Genomic DNA, 21,509 nt, shown 5'->3' with positions numbered 1-21,509 from the left:
TCAAAGTTAAGCTGAAGAATAAAAGCAACATGGTTATTTTTAGAGCTCTACAGGCATAAAAATACAGCACTAAACTGTGACCTGCAGCTATGCACAGCAAAGCATCACATCATGCGACAGTCTTCACTTTAGCTGGCAGCACATCTGTGGTGCTTCAGACGACCTTTCTTCATTTCTTTATCAAAGACATGTCTAAATGCATTTAGGACAAGAATCTGTAGCTGCTGGCATCTTTTTCAAATACATTGAGCTACATTGAAAAGGCAAACCATTATATAATTTGTAAAGATTAAATAGTAAGTTATTTTTGTCATTTCTTCTAGCTTACTTACAAGGTGAATTAATGAGCATTCTCGCCAAATGAAGACATCACAACCTCATTCCTAACATAGAAGGTTAGTTATTTCAAATACAGTTTCAGTGGGTAAAGGAGGAGGCTCATTCTTTCACCAGGGGACACATCCAGGAGGAGGAGGTATGCCTGAGTGAAGCACAGCTTCAGCACCAATTCCAGGAAACTCTTTGGCAACATCACCACGTCGGATCCATCAACTTCACAGGTAATCTTTAAACCTTTTCTGTACAAAACATAAGTCAAAAGTATGTTTGCAGATAGCACTTTCCTATATGTTAATATTTTAAAGCCTCCTAAGAACTTTTAATAGCAAGTGTTAGTGGTATTTTCAGAAAATGTTCAGTCTGTAGATTATCTGCCTGCATTTCGTTTCTCCTTAGCTACATAAAAGTATTTTCAAAGCCTGGTTTTTGGTACTGACCTAGTTAGAAATTAAGACTTTAATCCATTCTAATCTTGTTTTGACCTGTATATCTAACCAGTGAAAAATTCATGCACTTTTCTGGCAAAGTTACTGTAAAGAAACAAATATTTGCTCATCAGAACCATAATATTTTATGCAAATAAACAAGTGAGAATATTTCCATAGGCTAAAAATGCCACTTTTTGGCTGGATGAAATGGCCAAAATACAATTCCTACAAATCCACACACTACCCTGACTCAGAAGTAGTGACAAAGACTCTGCTTCGGGAATTAAAATGGCATCTAAAGGAACGAGAGAGATTAATACAAGAGATCGAAAATGAGCAAAAAGTGAAAAAAACAAGTGTGGATTACAATTGGCTGAGAAACTATCAGAATCCCCACGCAACCATCCCAGCTACTGAACAAAGACAACTTGAAGTTCTTTGCTCACAGGTTCAACCTTGTCAAACTGGAGCTATTCTCAGCAGGTAAAAATACTACGTTCTCTTCTTGTGATATTTGCTATCAAGTCTAAGCTCCTCGTATCTTTAGACTGGAAATCGTACTGTATCATATAAATTTTTTAATCATGTGTATCAACTACCCAGCAACCAAAATCACTAAGGATGGGCCGGACAAAAAAAAAACTGTTGATATCTCACTGGCTAGGAAATGTTTTAAAGTCTCTTTTGAAATTTCTTTACTAGAAGTATAATTTTAAAGCAATGTGCAGTTTACTCAAAAGGTGGGTAACTACTATATGGTTACATTACCTAAGCTGAATTTTGGAGACAAAGGGCTATGACAAAAGAGATTTTCTGAATTGAATACTGATAACTGCTTTGCCTCTAGATTTCGAGAAGTTCTGGCAGAAAATGATGTACTGCCATGGGAAATTGTCTACATCTTCAAGCAAGTTCTGAAGGACTTCTTAAGTAGTACTGACAAAGGCAGTCAGCAAGAGGGCCTGGAAGAGTCACAGAGCACAGCCTGTCCTGTTCGCTCCGTGATCCCAGGAGAAAGCTCCAAGAGTCCAGACAAGGATGAAATACCCACTATTTCAAGTTACGTAGACAAAAACACAAAGAACAGGTTCCCAACATTCTCACATAGGATATGGAACCTACCATATTATTACCCATCAAGTTAAATTACTTGTAACCAGAGGAGTTTTTGACAGTCTTAGTATCAGAACCCTTAATATTAAGAAAAAGAGAAAGTGATGTGACTTAATGCTACTCTTTGTTGCAAGATCAGAAGTTAAAATTCCTGTGGATGTAGCCTGTTTTAAATAGTGTTCCTTTTTTAACCACTCTAAAAATGCAATGTTTTCATTGAACAGTATGCTTTTAACTAAAGTGTTTCCTAAATATTTTCAAAAAATGTTTGAAGTATTTTCTTATACCTCAAACACATCCCAACAGGAACTAAGGCATTTTATTTTGAAATATGAAATATGAAATTTGTATGAAAGTACCAAGTATGAAATTCGATAAATTAACTTTGACATTAACTTTGCTTTTATTCTAAAAGGAAACTATGTATAGAATAAAATAAATGATTGATGTGAATCTTATCTTTACAATATAACACTGAATCAGTCATTCTCTGTGGGGGAGGGGGAAGACGGCAGTGAGGGAAAAAATAATGTGCAGCTTGAAAACAAAGCAGTGCTTCATCCCAACACTGAGATTCATTTTTAATCTTAAACAGCATTAAGGGAAAGTATTTAAAAAAAACTCTAGATTACATGAGCAAAAAAGAAATGGACTAGTTTAACAACATTAGTAACAGCTACTCAGAGAAAAACAGTCAATGCCAATCTATAATTTAAACCAATATTATGTTCATTTAAAATAGCAAAATATTTAATATATAAAATTCAACCTCTCAGAATTTCATTAAAGTAGGGAACTATTCATTAGTCAGATTTATTTCTATGATTAAGTGCTAGAATCTATACCATTCTTAAAAGTAAATCCAAAGAACCTAATGTTCATAACTTAATATTTGGAGATTTATTCGAGTGAGTTTTTTTCCATTAAAAAGAAAAAAAAAATCAAGGTAGGAGCTAAATACACACTCCAAAGAAAATACACACTCTGACTATGCGTTTTTCCCTACTCTTGGCTAACTTCAACACCATTCTGAATTGGCCTCAGTTTGGTCTTAAATCCTAACCATGTCATAAATGGTGTCAATCTACCCAGGGTTTAGTAAGACAAGGTAAATGGAAACAAACTCAAAGTGGATTTAAAACAAAGACACCTCTCACTCCTGTTCCCTTTTTGTTCATTTTTCAGGACATAACTATCTATGGCTTCTTCAATCACTATAAGAATTTGTAGAGTGAAAACTATTTGTGGGAGAGAGAAATGTTCCCCAAAGGGCATAACTGCTCATCGTGCAGTGAACGTATGAAGCAGCAAACAAGAGTTTCAGTATTATTACCTTAATGATGGGAACAGAATTTTTTAATTAATTTCTACTGGTGTATAGTTGATTTAAAAGGTTGTGTCAGTTTCTGCTGTACAGAAAAGTGAATCAGTTAATACATACACAGATGTCCACTCTTTTTTAGATTCTTTTCCCGTATAGATCATTACAGAGTACTGAGTAGAGTTCCCTGTGCTCTACAGTAGGTCCTCATAGAATTTCTGTTTTAATCAGAACCTGGAGTTTGTCTATGGAATCCAGTACTAGAGCCGGGAGCCTCACCACGCATACCAGGAGATACACGCCATGAAGAGGCCCAGAACATTTTCCTCCCTCCAAGGCACATCAAACAGCCACTGAACAAAAGAAATGACTGAGCCTGTGGCACTTTCAAGAAAGGGCCATCCTCCCTGTTCAGACAGGAAGAAAATAAGTTTTAAAAAATAACTCCTATCAAAAAGCTTACAGTGAGCTTCCCTGGTGGCGCAGTGGTTGAGAATCTGCCTGCCAATGCAGGGGACACGGGTTCGGGCCCTGGTCTGGGAAGATCCCACATGCCGCGGAGCAACTAGGCCCGAGAGCCACAACTACTGAGCCTGCGCGTCTGGAGCCTGTGCTCCACACCAAGAGAGGCCGCGATAATGCGAGGCCCGCGCACCGCGATGAAGAGTGGCCCCCACCTGCCGCAACTAGAGAAAGCCCTCACACAGAAAACGAAGACCCAACACAGCCATAAAATAAATAAATTAATTTTAAAAAAAAAAAGCTTACAGTGACTGAAGAAGCTGTAGACATTAGGTCATCCCACTAGGCCAGGATGAAGACGAACCCCACACCACTCTAAGTCACCCACGATGCAGTGAGTCAACTGTACAGCCAGACTTTTAAAGGGACTGGAAAAATACAAAAGGGACTTTGGTATTCTGAGTTTCTACCTCTCACATTTGTTTTTGGCAATAACCTAATAACCATGTTTCCTATGTCAGTGTTGGTGTATATAACTGAAATCTATAGTTGTTTCTAAAAAATTGACAAATCAGGTAGAAATTACAACACAAATAACTTCCTGAATGTTAACAGATCCACACTTTTATACACTGGGCTATTTATAGTACCTAAAATTGGCAAAAGAATGAGAGTTAAAAATATAAGGGGGGGGGGGTGCAGATGTGGGAGAGGACTACTAGGAAAGCTTCAGGTATGTTTTACAAAGATAAAGTATTGGCACAGTAGCTAAAAGTTTTAGGTAGGGAATAGTAAGGAATAAATACACCAACCCACGTAAAAGGATTCTGATAACCTGACATATAGTAAGCTCTGAAAAGGTGGCATTATTAACCAGCCGAATCCATTTAATCACATGAAAGTCATTCTTCTACATGCCAGGCACCGTGCTAAGCACTGTATGTATGTACATCTCATTTAATCCTAGACTTGAAAGGAGGTGACGTTATTCCCATCTGACAGATGAGCAAACAGCCTCACACCTGTTCCATGCCTCTGCCCAGTATCACAAGAGATACTGAATGGCAGGGCTAGGATTCACATCAGCCTGTCAGGCCCCTACACCACCTCCAGCCCCAACTTACGTCTGAGCTCCAAATGCATACAGGCAATTGCCTACCTGACACCTCCTCTTGGAGACCTACAGGCAACTTAAATCAACATGCTCAAAACCAAATCATAGAGGTTTGTTTCCTAAAAGGATAAATAAAATTCAAGAAAGGAACAGAGGAATCGAAACAACACACTTTACACAAACTAAAAGCACAACTCTTCAAACACCTCAACTAGTGTTTTCCAGTCATTTCTCAGGAAATGGCAACCCTACGTAGCCATCCAATTCTACAAGCCGGAAATCTCAGAATCATTCTGGCCCCTCACAATGGTGGAGGACCCAGAAACACATCGCAAACAAACAAGACTTGGGGCAAGTGCTAAGTGCTTTAGAGGAGGAGAAAAAGTTGACAAAGACTAGAGAGACTGCCAAAGAAGGTGGGGGAGGACTTCTGTAGCTATGGAGGTCCCAGGAGACTTCTTGAAGGAGCACAGCCCCGAATGATGAAAGGGGCCTGTCATGGGAAGAAACGGGGCAGGAATGGAAGAGGGCAGGCACTCCAGGCAGAAGACAGACCAGGTGTGGAAGCCCCAGTGTGGAAAGGAGTGTGGCGTCTTCAAGACACAGAAGAATGCCAACGTGTCCAGAATGCAGTGAAAGACAGCAGGAGGTGAGTCAGGTGCCCGATGGGGAACGCTCAGTAAGCCACGATCAGAGTCTACACCTTGTTCTAACAGCCATCTACCCCACAGAAAGTCGCACATGTGCTCCTCAAACCTTACGTGTGAATGTTACTCAAGGATTCCTTCATTCAACAAATATCAACTGGGCATCTACCTCACGCCAGGTATTCTTCTAGGTGCTAGAATAAATTATTGGGGGCAAAGATAGGAAGCCAGGAGACCAAAAATAGAAGGCTTTTGTAATAATCCAGGCCAGAGATGATGGTAGTTTATTTAGACCAGGGTGGTGATCGTATACACAGTGAGACACTCTTATTCTAGAAATACTTTACGGTACAGTTGCCAGGATATGCTGATTCTTATTGGACTGACTGTATACATACACACACACACACACACACACACACACACACTCATGCACGCACACCCCTACCTTAGGGAAATCAGCTCTGGTCAGAGGAGTAACTCAGATTTCAGGATTCATTCAAGGTAGGAGCAAATAAGGAAGCAACTCTCATCATTTCTAGAATAAGGACCCAGCACATTGTAAGCAATCAATAATTGGGACCTACGAAGGCAGTTCATTCATCCAAACAGACATCTGAGTTCCTACTATATGCCAGGTACTGTGCTAAGAGGTGGAGATTCAGTGAAAATCTGCACCCTCAAGAAGTTCTTATGCGGGGAAAACAACACATAAAATAATTCCTTGGGACTTGCCTGGTGGCTCAGCGGTTAAGAATCCGCCTGCCAGTGCAGGGGACACGGGTTCAAGCCCTGGTCCAGGAAGATCCCACATGCTGCGGAGCAACTAAGCCCGTGCGCCACAACTACTGAGACCGTGTGCCACAACTACTGAAGCCTGCACACCTAGAGCCTGTGCTCCACAACAAGAGAAGCCTGCACACCGCAACGAAGAGCAGCCGCCGCTCGCCGCAACTAGAGGAAGCCCGCGCGCAGCAACGAAGACCCAATGCAGCCAAAAAATAAAAAATATAAATAAATAAATAAAATTAAATAAATAAATAAATAATTCCTTAAAAGTACTAAGAGATGCACATACAGGGCACTAAGCAAGCAGTTGTTTAAAACAGGCTCGCTCACTTGGTTTTCCTCGGACCCTGCTAGTGGTTCCTTCTCAGTCTCTTTTGCACATTTTTTCTCACCAACCTCTAAACATTCAGGCGCTCCAGGCTTGGGTCCTTAGACCTCCCCTCTCTCTGCACTCACCCACCAGGCTCCATCACCCAGAGCCTGGGTGGTCTCGTCTCATTGGCCTCAAAGCCTTAAACTCCCAAACATCTAGCTCCACAGCCAGACTTCTTTCCTCGATTCATGCACTTACTGTTAACTAACAGGATTTTCAGAGTTAACATGTTCAAAATCAAACACCTGGTATTCCCCCAAAACCAGTTCTTCCTGCGGTCTGGCCTTTCTCAGTGGATGGCAACACCTTCCAAATGCTCAGCCGGAAACCTTGGTGTCACCCATGACTGCTTCCCCATTCCTATTCTATACCTGATCCAGCTACAAAGTTCCCGCCTCTTAGTAATATACCCTGAATTCCACCATCGCTTACCACCTCCACTGCTACGGTCCTGGTCTAAACCACCATCCTCTCTCTTGCTTGGATGATGTATTAGTGAGGGTTCTCCAAAGAAACAGAACCAACAGGACGTCTGTATCTACAGAGAGAGGTTAGTTTTGAGGTATTAGCTTACACAATTGTAGAGGTGCAAGTCCAAAATCTGCTGGAGACCCAGGTCAGTTGCAGTCTGAGTCTAAAGGGAGTTTGCTGGCAGAATTCCTTCTTGCTCAGGGGAGATCAGTCTTCGTTCTATTCAGGCCATCAACTGATTGCATGAGGCTCACCCACATTATGGAGGTTAACCTGCTTTACTCAAAATCCGCCTATTTAAATGTTAATTCCATCCAAAAAATATCTTCACTGAAAGACCCAGAGTAATGTTTGACCAAATATCTGGGCACCATGGTGCAACCAAGTTTACACATAAAGTGGATACCTGACCTCCCTGTTTCTGCCCTGGGCCCCCTTCATTCATTCAACTGGCAGTGACCCTGCTGGAGTGGAGACCACACGTGGCAGCTATGCCCAAAACCTCTAAGCGCCCTCCAGTGGCTCCCCGATGTCAAAGATGAAGCAGCAAGCTGCTCACTGAGACTGAACAAGGAACTCTTGACCCTGTTGCCTCTCTGACTTCATCTCCTCCCTCCCTCTCAATCCCTCTACTCCAGCTGCACGTGGTAGATACAGAATAGACACTCAAATAGTTTTCCAATTAATGGGAAAATTACCTAATAGACTAAATCTGTTAAACAGACAAAGGTTTTTTAAAAACATGGACTTTTGTGGGTGAATAGAAAACAGAACTCCATGGAGGGTAACACAAGCAAATACTACCATCTAGGGAAGGCCTAAATACTGAAAGGCAAGGCAAAAAGGAAAAAGTCACATGCTTTGGAGTCAAACACACCCACTGTACAACATAACAGATACATGGGCTGAGATAAGTTTCTCAACTTACCTGATCCTTGACTTCCTCAGCTATACGATGGGACTTGCCTGTCAGAAGGAGTGAGATTGCTTGTACTGCCTGCATCACCTGACACAATGCCCAACACGGTAGGCATTCAGCTTACAGTAAGACATTTCAAGAAGGAAACGTGAAATTAACAAAAAAGGAAACTGGGTAAGAGCATCACCAGATGCTTTTGAAAAGTGATCTGAAAGCTTTCTGTAGTGGAGTTTCTCTGGGACAAAGTACATTTTAAGGTACTGGAGAGTCAAAGATGTCAAAGTGAGAATTAAGCAAGACCGTCATGAGCCCAGGAGTTCGTGTGAGTTAGGAAGACAGAGGGAAGTCCACACACAAAGCAACACTGGGCAGAAGGGCAGTGGGAGTGCAGTGGGCTCCCAGCCACAATCTGAGGACCATGCCCTGCATTCCAAAGGAAAGCTGGCACAGACAACCCTGGAGGAAAACACAACGGCCTAACACAGCCACTAAGTTTCTCTTTTTCATATGCCAAGGTGAAGAAACAGGAATGTAAAAATAAAAGAAAGCATACGCCAGGACTTCCCTGGTGGCTCAGTGATTAAGAATCCGCCTTCCAATGCAGGGGACACGGGTTCAATCCCTGGTTGGAAAACTAAGATCCCACATGCTGTGGAGCAACTAAACCCGTGCACCGCAACTAGGGAGCAGCCCGCAACAAAGACCCAGCACAGCCAAAAAAAAAAAAAGAAAGAAAGAAAAAGAAGGAAAGCATACCCCACAATCAGCACAAAGGAGCAAAAATACAATAACATGTGCAAAACAAGACAGGCGGAAATCCATAGTATCATTGAATATATCATTTGCAAACCATTCAACTACCCCTACTCACTTTACCACCCTTCCCAACTCCTGGTCCTCTCTAACTTCTCGTCACAGGAACTCAAGCAGGGCTTTCTTTCAGAAAGAAATTCACACTGTAATTCTGTACTCACCACACAGACACAGGTCCATCTCACAAAGCAATTCTTATTTGAACTACCATAATACAGTCTGGTATTTTCTATTGCTCTTTTTTTTTTTTTTTTTTTAATGCTGATGGTCACAACTCATATGACTCATTAAGCTGATTTAACAGCACCCACAGACTGGACTCTGGGGACTCAATGCAAGCTAATCTTCCTACCTGAGTGACTGTCCCTCTCAAATACCTTTTCACTATGCAATACCCTATACTTATAAAGCCTGCCTTCCCCAACATCAAATATTTTCTCACCAACATCAAAACTCTCCTTCAGGACTTCCCTGGTGGCGCAGTGGTTAAGAATCCGCCTGCCAATGCAGGGGACACGGGTTCGAGCCCTGGTCCAGGAAGATCCCACATGTCGCAGAGCAACTAAGCCCGTGCGCCACAACTACTGAGCCTGTGCTCTAGAGCCCGCGAGCCACAGCTACTGAGCCCACGTGCCACAACTACTGAAGCCTGCGTGCCTAGAGCCCGTGCTCCACAACGAGAAGCCACCGCAATGAGAAGCCCGCGCACTGCAATGAAGAGTAGCCCCCGCTTGCTGCAACTAGAGAAGCCCACACGTAGCAATGAAGACCCAACGCAGCCAAAACTAAATAAATAAAATAAATAAATTTATTTAAAAAAGAAAAACTCTCCTTCACTGGGAAGACATCATTCACAAGCCTCTGAGCAGCCGCTGTGTGCCAGGCACTGCAGCCGCAAGAGCTTCATGGGCCGCTCATCTAAGTCTGAATCCCAGCTCTACCACTGTATTAGTTTCCTGCTGCTGCCACAAGTCACCACAAGTTCAGAAGTTTAAAAAAGCACAGATTTATTATCTCACAGTTTCTGTAAGTCACAAGTCCAGGTGGACCCAACTGGGTCCTCTGTCTAGGGTCCCACAAGGCCAAAATCAAGGTGTCGGCAGGGCTGCATTCCCTGAGCTGGAGGCTCATTCTGGTCGTTGGCCAAATCCAGTTCCTTGAAGCTGTAGAATTCAGGTCCCCGTTTCCTTGCTGGCTGTCAGCCAGGATCCAGTCTTTGCTCTTAGCTGCCCACATTCCTTCTCAAGCTTTCCATGTGGCCCCTCTAACAATGACCAGTCGAGTCCCTCTCATGTTTCAAATCCCTGACTCTACCCAGAAAAGGTCTCTGCTTTTAAGAGCTCATTTGATTAGATAATCCAGGTAATCTCCCTATCTTAGGATCTGTAACCTTAATTACATCTGCAAAATCCCTTTTGCCACGTAACATAAAATACTCACTGTAACCTTACAGTGGATATCTTTTGGGGGTGGGGGAGGAAGTCATTCTACCTACCTTGACCATTTATTACTGGAAACCAGGCAAATCACTTTACCACCCAAGTCTGTTTCCTCATCTATAAAATCAAGGTAATGCCAGCAACCTCAAGGGGTTGTTTTGAGGATTAAATAATATAGCTATATTTAACTGAGTGCCTACTATTTGCTAGAGACTCTGGCATTAGATGAGCATTAAGGGTCCAGGAAGTTAAAAGGACATTTAAATCCATGCTGGTCGTTTCTGACAAGGTCAATAATAGCTTACTTCAGTACCACAGTGAGTTATTTAAAAGCAATACTGTTCTGCCCATTAAGTCTACTGAGCAGGCAGGGGAGTGGGGGCAGGGGGCGGATCTAAGGGATCATTCGCCAGAGTAATTAAAGGAAACAAAGTGTGTGAAAACGTGAACAAAACAGCCACTCTAAAGCTGTACAAGAGTCTCTCTGTCCCCTCCCTGCCTCCAAGAAACAAATTTACCAACGATCCCAAGTCGCACTTGACTTTACAAAGGCTCGAAACAACCCATGAGACCTTGACTCAGACTCTTGAGTCCGTCCACTAGATCAAATGGGGGTGAGGGCTGGGGGCAATGCACAAAGGTAACTTAAAAAAAATTAAAATCAAAACCACCCTCTCAACTGCAAAGGGTGTCCAACCTGGGGGGAAGAGGCCAAGCAGTGATGCAGATACCCCAAGCAGGGGATACTTCCACACTGACCTTCTTTAAAGAGGGAGCAGGTGTTTCTACTCACCACGTCTAGGTCTCCTAAAAACATAGGCATCCTCTTGCCTTATTTCCACTAAAATCACGTGAACAGATTAACTGACAGCACCCAAGTCAAGGAATAATAGCAGGAGGAGCACCAATAAAACTGAACAAAGATCCAGCATTAGGGCTCCTTGGTATCTACCCAAATGAGCCGAAACTTTTGACCCCACAAACAACTGCACAGGAATGTTTACAGCAGCTTTATGCGTAACTGCCAAAACTTGGAAGCCACCAAGATATTCTTCAGTGGCGATCGGGCCGTGGTGCATCCAGACAATGGAATATTATTCAGCACTAAAAAGAAATGAGCTATCAAGCCCTAAAAAGACACGGAGGAACCTTAACTGCATATTCCTAAGTGAAAGAAGCCAATCTGAAAAGGCTACATACCGGACGCTTTCCAACTATAAGGCATGCTAAAAAACGCAAAGCTACAGAGACAATAAAAAGGTGGCTGGGGGGGGGGGCGGGGGAGAGAGGGATGAAGAGGCAGAACACAGAGGATTTGGAGGACAGTGAAAGGACTCTGTATGATGCTAATGGTGGATACATATCGTTATACTTTGTCCAAGCCGACAGACTGTACACCACCAAGAATGAACCCTCGTCTTATCGACGGATTTAGTTAATGATAATAAACATACCACAGTAAAGCTAGACGCTGACGATGAGGGAAACTGCTCGGGGAGCAGGAGGTACATGGGACTCTACTTTCTGTTCAATTTCTCCATAAACTTAAATTGCTCTAAAAAATAAATAAATAAAGCCTACCAACAAAAAGTTTTTAAACTGAACCAAACTCTGGAGCGGCTCCGCTCCTGGTAGGGAGAAGTTAGCCTGGCCCAGGCCACGGGGTGGGGCTTGCTTGGTGGCCAGCTCACTCTGGGACAGCCAGACATCTCACCAGAGGGGCCGACGCCAGCGACACGGTCATGCAGGGTCGGCGCAGCCCAGGTCCTCGTTGCCCAGGCCCGCACCTGCGCCCGCCCCCGTCTCTCCCCCGCCAGCCTCCTACCTCCCGGGCGCCACCGGCCTGGCCTGGGCCTGGGCCTGGGCCTTGGCCGGGGCCGGGGCCGGAGCCGGGGCCTGAGCCTGGGCCTCAGGGCCCGCGTCCCTGCGCTGCGCCTCGTCCCGGGCCGCCTCGGCCGGGAGGGCGGGCGGCGAGCCCAGCAGCTCCACATTGGTCACCGTCTTGCCGATGGTGAACCAGTCATTGATCTGGTCGAGGGTGAGCTTGCGCAGCATGCTCACAGGCCGGCGTCCGCGCCTCTTCAACCGCCGGTCAGAGCGGAGGGAACAGGCAGGGCGGGAACACGACGCAGCGACCGCACGACGCAGCGACGGCAGGCCCGCGGCCCCGCCCCGCCGCAAGCCCTCCAATCAGAGCGCCCCACGCGCGCCACGCGCCCCACGCGCCACCCTGACCTTGTGCCGCCGGCCCCGCCCCGCCGCGCCGCGCAGTGTGAGGCCTGCCGGGAGCGCTTGCCCGTCAGCGACGCCGAAGTCCGGCCGCTGGGGTCGGCCACCAGGTACCGAAGTTGGCAAAACGAGTCCCTCAGGGCCCCTCGGCCGTCTGGGGGCGGGGCCCAGCATCAGCGAACCCAGGATGTGCAAAAACAAGGCCTCCAGTCTCTCTCCAACCTCCCCCTTTGAGGGCTACTCCATCTGAGGCTTGGCGCTCTGGGCCAAAACGGGACAGACGTTTATTGAGCACCTGCTGTGCGCCTGGCCCAGTGCAGGGTCGTGGTAATGGACCTCAGCGTGGAGAAGATGGACGGCAAACCAGAGCCTGCTAACCTGGGACACCTTGCACCTAATTTGGGGAAGAGAGCAAGGAAGTCAGGGAAGGCTTCTTGGAGAAAATGACACCTAAGTGGAAACCTGCAGAAGAACCAGGAACAAGCCCGAAGAAAGAGGACTCGGAGGGGGAGGTAGTCCGCTGATGAAGGCCTGAAGGCGGGTGGCCCTGCTGGCTGAATTGAGGATCTGGAAGAAGTTCAGTGGGGCGAGACCTTGGCTAAACTGAGTTCACCTTCCTTCCTTCCTAAATCCACGTCTCGGGGGTGGTGTCCTCCCTACAGCTAGACAGAAACAGGTGGTGAGAGGTTCACATTTGGAGGTCATCAGCAAATGGATGGTGGTTAAAACCCTGGGAGCAGCTGAAATGGTCCAGGCCAGAGCGAGTGAAGGTAGACAGAAACTTGGAAGCAGCCTGAAAGAAGGGTCAGAGAGGAAAAATCCAGTAAAGATATACAAAGGAAGAAAGGCAACAGGGAGAATCAGAAGAGTGACATTACTGCCTGCCCACCTTCACACCGTCAGTGCCCAGTGCAGCGTCTGGCACAGTGTGGGCTCGCAGGAAAGAGCCCTGTGAAAAAATAGGTGGAAGGCATCCAGAGCATGGCACTGGTCAACAGTGTGAGGGCCAATCAATTAAACACTGGAAAATGCCCAAAGAGTGGCAGATAAGAGGTCAGCCTGAGAACAGTGCAGAGAGAAGTCAGACTAGGCCGGGTTGAGCTATTGGTTTCTTACAAAGAACAAACCCAGCATGGTACTGAGCTAGAAGTCCCAGGCCCTGTCTTGGCCACACCACTAACGTATTACGAGCCCTGGGCCTCGTATTTTGACTGTTCCGAATAGTGCAGGCTTCAAAACTCCCCCTCACACGCACATTTTTTGGCAAGGAAAAAAACACATTTTTCAATAAGTAAGAAAATGTGATCGTAAAATCATTTAGACTCTCAGTATGTCATTCAGCATTGGTTGGAAAATACTGCAACTTCATCCATTTTGTGAAGGCTAGCACATGTTCTGAATTTCACAAGTTAGGCCGAAACAACTTCAAACGACTCTGCAAATCCCATTTGTGTTTCCTAGTACGTTACTGTTCCCACACTACCTTCCTTTGTTGATGTTACAATGAGTCTGTTTCTAAGTGGAAGTTGCTCTTTTTCTGAAGAAGGTGCCTTTCACGCAGATGTTTTCTGAAGGGCTTTTTCTATGTTCTTTGATCCTCTTGGCTTACTGCCTCCTTCGGTCCTCCTGAGGTTTGAGTTTTTTAACTGCAGTTGAAGGACACCGTCTTGATGCTTCTTCAGTTTTGAAATTTGTTGTCATTTAACTGCCACTTTCCAGACGAAACGCTGGTTGACGTTCGGTGTCGTGACAGAGTAAATGGCTTTGAGCCCCTTCGTTTCATGAGTAGTTCTTGGTGCTCTTTAGTCACCTGGCCCAGCCCATCTGGCATTCCTGCCCAACGTCCAGAGTTAAAAAGAGGCAGCTTCATAGTTCCAAATAGGCATGTAGACATCTAGGCCAGAGCACAGGGGAAGGCCACGGAGTGGGCCTTGGTGGAGGTTTCGCATATCTGCATCCGCAGAGCAGTTGGAGCTGCAGGCCCAAAGGGAAAACAGCTGAGAGCAATTCCAAGCGATGTTGATTCTGTGCAGTGGGAGGAGCTTTGCCCCAAATACCTTCATGTCTTCAGTGACCTTCTCAGCCACGAAATACAGCGTTTTGCACTTTGAATTAATCTGCTGGGATGACCCTTTCTTTAAACATTGATTTCTTTGAACATGTGTTTTTCATGGGCTACGTTGGATTAGCAACTGAGGACATTAAAATTCTGTTGCTCTCAAGTAGAGTTTGAAGCTCAAAAGATTTGTCCTGAAATAGCTTCCGACGATGATGCTCTTCCTTAAGCTTTTCCTAAGTGCTTACTATCCTCTGCGGTTTCCTAGCTCATTGTAAGTCTAAAACATTCTTCTTCTGAAACAGTGTTTCTCAAACCTTGTCCTTGTCTCAGGACCCCTTTACATGCTTAAAAATTGTTGAAGACCCTACAGAGCTTTTGTTTACGTGGGTTCTATCTACTTTATTTAGGGATTACAACTGAGAAATGTTTTATTTACTTTTTAAATTCATTTAAAAATGATAATAATAAAACCAGTTGATGTTAAAGGGAATAATTATGAAAAGTCACTATATTTGCCCCCAAAGTTTTGTGTTTGAGAAGAGTAAAAGACTCTTACATTTTCACAGACCTCTTAATGTCTGCCTCAATGGAACATAGCTGGATTCTCCTGTTTTTGTACTCATTCTGTTGTGGCATCACAAGCCACACAGCCTCTGGAAAACTCCACCATACACTTGTGAGAGAATTCTAGTGAAAAAGACAAATAACATCTTACCATTATTACAAACAATAGTTTCGGCCCTCGGGGGCCTTGGAAACCCCCAGCCCACACTTGAGCATCACTGCCCTAAGTTTTCCAAGTTTTCCAAATGCAGCTTCATTTGATCCTAAGCTTCTTTCCCTTTGAAGCAGGACCAAGTTCGTTGCTCTTCCTTTCAGCCTCCCCATCCTTCCTTCTGAGCTCAACTTTCCTTCTGCCTGAACAATGAACATTGATTTTTTTTTTTAATCTGCAGACCTACTGGTGATTATTCCCTCAGTCTTAGTTGGTCCAAAATGTCATTTTGCCTTCTGTTCTGAATGCTAATTTCCTCACGCATGGAATTCTAGATTGGCAGTTATACTAAGACACCAGTTACACCTATGATAGACTTTCCTGCTGTTCCTTTCTCTTTTGTCTGTGTTCCTGAATGGTTTCTTCTAACCCAGCCTCCAACTCAGTAATTCTTCAACTGTCCAATCCATTGCTAAATCAATCCAATTTCTATTGGGCTCTTTTTCAAATCAGCTAAATGGCTTTCTTTTGTTTCACTTTTTACAGTTTCCAGTTTTCTGCTGAAATTTTCAGTCTTGTTTTTTATTTCCTTGCACATATTAAGCATGGTTATTTTTATTTACTTATTTTAAAATATTTATTTATTTATTTTGGCTGCACGGGTCTTAGTTGTGGGATCTTCGTTGTGGCATGTTTAGTTGCGGCATGTGGGATCTTTTAGTTGTGGCAATGCGAACCCTTAGTTGCAGCATGTGGACTCTTAGTTGTGGCATGCACGCAGGATCTAGTTCCCGGACCAGGGATCGAACCTGGGTCCCCTGCATTGGGAGCACAGTCTTACCCACTGGACCACCAGGAAGTCCCAAGCATGGTTATTTTTAAAGCCTGCGTCTTTTAGGTCCAGTGTCTGGCACCCCTGTGGAAGTCTTTATATTGTCTATTGAGTAGAATTACTGTGCACAGAATTGATGCATAAAAATATGCGGAGCAAAAAATGTTAACACAGAGAAATGGCAAGAAAATCAGAGACGGGAGATGAAGCTTTTCTGCGTTTAACACAAGTAAAGATTCCCTTTTTCAGGTAGACCAACTCGTCGGCTTTGTCCAAGACCTTCTCTGTTTCAGCACTGAAAGTCCCACTCCCAGGCAAATCCGGACGGTTAAGTCACCTGATTGTGACACCCCCCCCCCCACATCCCCTCACCCTACCCTCCAGGCGGCCGAACCCGGGCGGCCGCTGGGGGCGCTGTGGTGCGCAGGCGCGGCCGGGGGTGTGGCGTGCTGGTCTAGGGCGACGCCGCTCCTTCCGCCTTCCCGGCAGGCCCCGCGCGGCGCTTGCGTGCTCAGTGACCTTTCCGAGTCATCAGCTGTGAGTTAGGGCTAGCTGAGCCGCTAGTTTTTCGCCGAGGTGAGTGCGGGGCTGGGGTCGGTGCTCGGCGCGGGGCAGCCGGTACGGTGAGGGGCCAGATCGCGGGCAGCGAGGACCCGGGGCCCAGAGTGGCCACGGCGGGAGCGGGCGGCGGGCGGGAGCCTCCCCGGCCCCACCGCGGCCACATCTCCATCCCCCCTGACCTTGAGGTCCAATCCCTCCCCCTGCCCACGCGCACTTTTTACTTGGGTCCCCCAAACTGTAAAGGGAGGTCGTCCGGGGGTTAGCTGTTGTTGGCGAGTAAAGTCGAGGCCTCGCTACGCCTTTTCCTTCGGCCGTGAGAGGTTCAACCACCTAACCGAGCTTACTCGGCAGGTTAGTGATGGAGTCAGGATCCAAGCCGAGAGCTCTTACCCCACGTTTAGTCTCTTCTCCCCTTTACACCTCAAGTTTCCTTGCAGCACACTGTTCTCGGAGCTACACTGTACGTATGACAAGGCTTTGGGAGAGGGGGAAACGGGGACCAAAACGGGATCGGAGGTGATTGCAGTTGTACGGACCTCAGCCTGTGAAGCCCGGTCTGAGGCTCAACGGGTCAGACGTTTCCTGTTTCCAGTGTAAGGTCAGGTAATAGTTTGCTGTTAATGTAACATACCAACCACTTTGCAGACTTAAACGGACACAGCGGGCACCTACTTGGCCTTTGAATAGGATGGGTCTTTGAAGGAATGGGCGCTAATAAAACTCACACAGCTGGGAAACGATGCTAGATAGAGTGAACTCAGGCAGGAAAAGTAGGGGGCCTCATTTTGTAGACATTGGGAACATGTCGCTTGTCCAGCCAGATATGGCAGCCTTGGGCCAAAGGTGGGGTGGGAAGTAAGCATTTGCCGTGTACCTACCCTGTAGCACTCTTGGGTAATTCTAGGTGAGGAGACAACACCAGGGGCCTGGGCCCTGAGCAAAATATGGAGATAACAGAAGTTTCTTTGGCCCCTTCTTACCTCCTTTACACCCTCCTAGTTTGCTTTGCTCTTTTCCTTCTAGATCCTCTTCTGGCCTTGCTCTAAGGCCCCTACCTGACCTGGGCCTTGCCCTCAGCTTCTTAAGTCCTTCCTCGTAGAATCTCAGGAGCTTAGTACTGTTGTAGTCAGCTGGGCATTTGCAGCAATTCTTTCTTCTCTTGCTGCGATCATTTACTGAGTTTTTATTCCACACCAGGCAGTAGGTTGGGGTCCTTTACTTTGAGAGCCCAGTGGGGCAGGTGGAGCTATCCCTGTTTCACAGAAAGGGAAACCTCTGAAATGACAGCTTCAAGACATTCCCAGGATCGAGGGCAAAACAGGCTGAACTGGTGTAGGAACCCAGGATTTGCAGGCTTCCGACCCCATTGGTCTTCCTTCCCAGTCAGTGCTGGGCACAGGGAGGAGAGGAATTTGCTCAGTCCCTCTGAACTCTTCCTGTCCAGGGCTTCCAGAGGCTTCTTCCACATCCTGTTTGGATCCTCTCAGCTGCCTTTTCAGGACAGGGCTGTCGGTTTCTTGGAACGTTATGCTCTGACAGAGCATCCCAGTACTGCCTGAAGACAGGAAATGTGAGGGCAGACATGTCTGCAAGGGGTTCCAGGAGGAGGACACAGCCACGGCTTCCTGGGTCACTCAGGGAGCTGGCTAGCCTTCAGGCCTGGGCCTCAGCCTGGCTATGTTCTCTCTTTGGAAGAGCTGGAAGCCAGGCCTCGGAGAGGATTCTCAGTAATGAGGAGCAGATACAGCTGGGTGACTTACAGATCCAGCTGTGTGATCTCAGGCAACTGTGTGATCTTCTCCAAGTAGTGCAGGAGATAAGCAAGTAAAGAACTTCATGAATGCTGTTAAATTTGCATGACATTCTGAGAATAAAAGCTGCACTCTTTGCTGTGGCCGCCAAGGCCCTGTATGACCTGGCCATCTTCTGTCCACTAGCCCAGCCATGACACTTCATGTAACAAGCATTTGCTGTAGGACAGCAGATACTGTAATTGACACATAGCAACTCCTCCATCTTCATAACAGTTCTCTGAGGCGGGTGCTGTTTTTATACCTGTTTTAGAGATGAGGAAACCGAGGCAGTTTAAGTTAGCTGGAAAGTGACAGAGCCAGGATTTGAATCTGAGTGACCACAGTGGCCTTCTCGCTGTTCCTCCCACTCCAAGCATGTTCTGACCTTGGGTCTTGGCCCGTGAGCTGCCTCTACCAAGGACACTGTTCTCCCAGATGCTCTGACTCTTTAGAGAACTGAAAGTTCTCGCCAAAAAAAAAAAAGTGAGGTGATGGATGTGTTAATCACCTAGACGGGGGAAGTCCCTGCACATTGTGCACATGTATCAAGTCACCACCATGGTGTACACTGTAAATATCTTACAGTTTTATATGTCAGTTATGCCTCAATACAGCTGAGATTCAAACAAAACAAACGAAGGACTGAGATACAGCTGATGAACGTGAGCTCAAGTCTGGGTGTTAGTCTCACAGGGAAATCACCATGCCTTGACCATGTTCTTTTTCAGCTTTGAGTGCCAACAGTTCTTAACATGGTGATGCAAGTATGCTAGTTTCTTCAAAAGTGTGTAATTCTTGGCATAATTTGGCGGCATTCGTGGAGGATAGCCTTCAGAGAGGGGGACCATTGATGACAGTGCGGGACAGCACGGGCTGGGAGAGCTCTGGGGCTGGAGGAATGTGAAGTGATGGAGTGCCCGGATGGCCAAGGTCAGGGGATGGTGAGAGGTGAGTGGAGCTTGGAAAGCTGTTGAGAGCAAGAGTCCCCATGTAGATGTTGGAATGGCTTCGGGTAGCAGGTTCGGCATAGGGGCTGCTCCCTGTTGAATAGTTTGGGAAATAGGGTCAAACTTAATAAATGGAAACCTCTTACCAGTTAGAATAGTCATGGTAATATTTATCACTGTGTTCCTTTTCAGATGCTTCAAAGCTTTATTAAGAATGTTTGGATCCCCATGAAGCCCTACTATACCCAAGTTTACCAGGAGATTTGGGTAGGAACGGGGCTGATGGCTTTTATCGTTTATAAGATCAGGAGTGCTGGTAAGTTTCTTTGTGTTTGATTCATTGGAGGTCAAGAAGAAAATTACTTTCAAGAGGAATCACAATTCATATTGTAAAGAAACTATGGTTCTTAACTAGGAGTGAACATCAGAACCCCCGGTGGTCCTTTGTTAAAATGTGGGGAGTGTAAGAGCTATGTCAGTGATAAGAAATTTGAACAAGACCTTGATATCGGAATTGTTAATTTTCTTAGGTGTGGCAATGGTATTTAGAATGCATGGGAGATGTCTTTAGTTTTAAGAGATGCAGGTTAAAATATTTAGGGATGAAGTGTCATGGTATGCAGTGTTTTACTGTACCTTTTCCATTGATCTGAATGTTTAAATATTTTCATAATTAAAGTTGGGGCAGAGTAACCATTTGGTTCTCAGTGAAGCAGAGATGAGGCCCAACTGTGTATGAATGAGCGATTGGTTGAAAAGAGGAAAGAAAGGAGAAACTTTAAACTGCAAGACTGGAGGTTAGGATCTGGTAGAGAGTGAAGAGTCCTGCAGATTCTGAAGGGCTATTTAACTGTTCAGAGAACATCTGTGGTAGAATTTTTACCACTTCTTGGCTTTGAGACACTATAGGAATTCCTATTTTCTGAAAGCTTCATTTAACAGCTTTGCCTAAGCTATGAACTTTTCAGCCAAATGATGATTTCAACAGTGAGTCGACTAAAGGCATTTTTGTAAAGCATTGATATGACCAATTTTTCTTTCCATTTATTTTAGATAAAAGAAGTAAAGCCTTGAAAGGTAAGATTTCTGCTTCTTAAAATGGGTGGGGAATGAGAAACCCCATCATACCTTTTTGGGTCAAGGTATATCCCTGTTGTGAATTGAAGCTGACGCGAGGTTCAGTAAGCACACAGATGCAGTAGGAACACTTCAGAAGGTGGCGTGTGCTGGCCCGCCGGGAGAGGGTTCCGAAGCTCTGCTCCCCGCAGTCTGAGCGTTGAAAACCACTGCTCACCCCGTGGGCCAAGTACAACTTCCAGGAGCGAAATGAATTGATCGGGGCTAGCTGGTGCCACCAGTAGGCAAGCAGGAGTTAGCTGTGCCCGTGGGCTGCCCTGTAAAACGTGTTGTGAAAGCAAGAACCACATAAATGTGTGCCCTAGTGCTGGGCGTTTCTTCACTTCGCTTCCAAATGGCAATGAAACTCTAGTCATCTGAGTCCTGTGCAAACTTAGGACTGGCCCTTGACCTTGGGGAGAGGACATTTCCATGCCGCTTGCTCTGTGCGCCTGCACGTGAGCTGCGTGCCCATGTTGATTGCGCAGACCCTCCGTATACATCCACATAGAAATAACCCTCCACGTGCTCCGTCGTACTGGAAGTTGTCCTTTGCGCCTCTGGCTTGTCGGCACGCACCTCTGTGACGAGCTGCCTTCTGCTGCTTCCTTTCCTCCTAAACTGTGTCTGTTGTGCTTCTCCCTGAAAAGCTTCCAGTCCTGCGCCTGCTCATGGGCATCATTAACGAGCTCTCCTTGGATGGGACATCAGTCTGGCTGTGCTGTGGGAACGTGGGACATCGTGTTGACTTGCAGCAGTGCCCCTGCCCTTGGACATGAATAAACGTACCTGTGAGACGCATGCTGCCTGCGCCGTGTCTCTCCCTCCGCCCCGCGCCTGCCGCACTCCGAGTAGGTCTGCGCGCGCCAGGTGCGGCCAGAGTCTCGCCGAGCTGCCCTGTCCTTAGGAGATCCAAGGGGCTGAGGAGTGAACACCTCCGTTAGCGCAGGGGTGGAGGGCAGATCTAGGCTTCACACTCTGAAGGTCAGTAAATGTTAAGCAGTCGATTCTGCTACTTAACTCCCGTGA

General features: G+C 46.0%; 3 protein-coding genes across 3 annotated transcripts in view; 2 read left to right on the top strand and 1 right to left on the bottom strand.

The window, feature by feature from the left end:
* Positions 1-12,283, bottom strand: part of TDRD9 (tudor domain containing 9) — a 109,047-nt gene extending 96,764 nt beyond the window's left edge. The window contains exon 1 of the mRNA XM_059915878.1: positions 12,054-12,283. Coding sequence (XP_059771861.1) covers positions 12,054-12,283 — 230 coding nt within the window. The remainder of the gene's footprint in view (positions 1-12,053) is intronic.
* RD3L (RD3 like) lies at positions 952-1,912 on the top strand. The gene is made up of 2 exons (XM_059915877.1): positions 952-1,250; positions 1,615-1,912. Exons 1-2 carry the CDS (start codon positions 952-954, stop codon positions 1,910-1,912), a joined length of 597 nt encoding a protein of 198 aa, XP_059771860.1.
* Positions 12,284-16,530: 4,247 nt separating the features above from the next.
* Positions 16,531-21,281, top strand: ATP5MJ (ATP synthase membrane subunit j). The gene is made up of 4 exons (XM_059915117.1): positions 16,531-16,639; positions 19,557-19,680; positions 20,418-20,441; positions 21,131-21,281. The coding sequence occupies exons 2-4, from the start codon at positions 19,557-19,559 to the stop codon at positions 21,163-21,165; spliced, it is 183 nt and encodes a 60-aa protein (XP_059771100.1). The 5' UTR covers positions 16,531-16,639; the 3' UTR covers positions 21,166-21,281.
* Positions 21,282-21,509: the final 228 nt, after the last annotated feature.

The sequence above is a fragment of the Balaenoptera ricei genome, chromosome 2 (genome assembly GCF_028023285.1).
Source record: "Balaenoptera ricei isolate mBalRic1 chromosome 2, mBalRic1.hap2, whole genome shotgun sequence".
NCBI lineage: Eukaryota > Metazoa > Chordata > Mammalia > Artiodactyla > Balaenopteridae > Balaenoptera > Balaenoptera ricei.
The sequence above is the reverse complement of the archived record's forward strand: the minus strand, read 5'-3'. Positions and strand labels throughout refer to the sequence as shown.

Excerpts from the sequence above, each read along its gene's own strand:
- RD3L (XM_059915877.1), top strand. The coding sequence starts at position 952 with ATGCCACTTTTTGGCTGGATGAAATGGCCAAAATACAATTCCTACAAA. Across the intron at positions 1,251-1,614 it reads ACTGGAGCTATTCTCAGCAG|ATTTCGAGAAGTTCTGGCAG; the intron begins GTAAAAATACTA and ends CTTTGCCTCTAG.
- ATP5MJ (XM_059915117.1), top strand. The coding sequence starts at position 19,557 with ATGCTTCAAAGCTTTATTAAGAATGTTTGGATCCCCATGAAGCCCTAC. Across the intron at positions 19,681-20,417 it reads TTATAAGATCAGGAGTGCTG|ATAAAAGAAGTAAAGCCTTG; the intron begins GTAAGTTTCTTT and ends CATTTATTTTAG. Across the intron at positions 20,442-21,130 it reads AAGAAGTAAAGCCTTGAAAG|CTTCCAGTCCTGCGCCTGCT; the intron begins GTAAGATTTCTG and ends CTCCCTGAAAAG.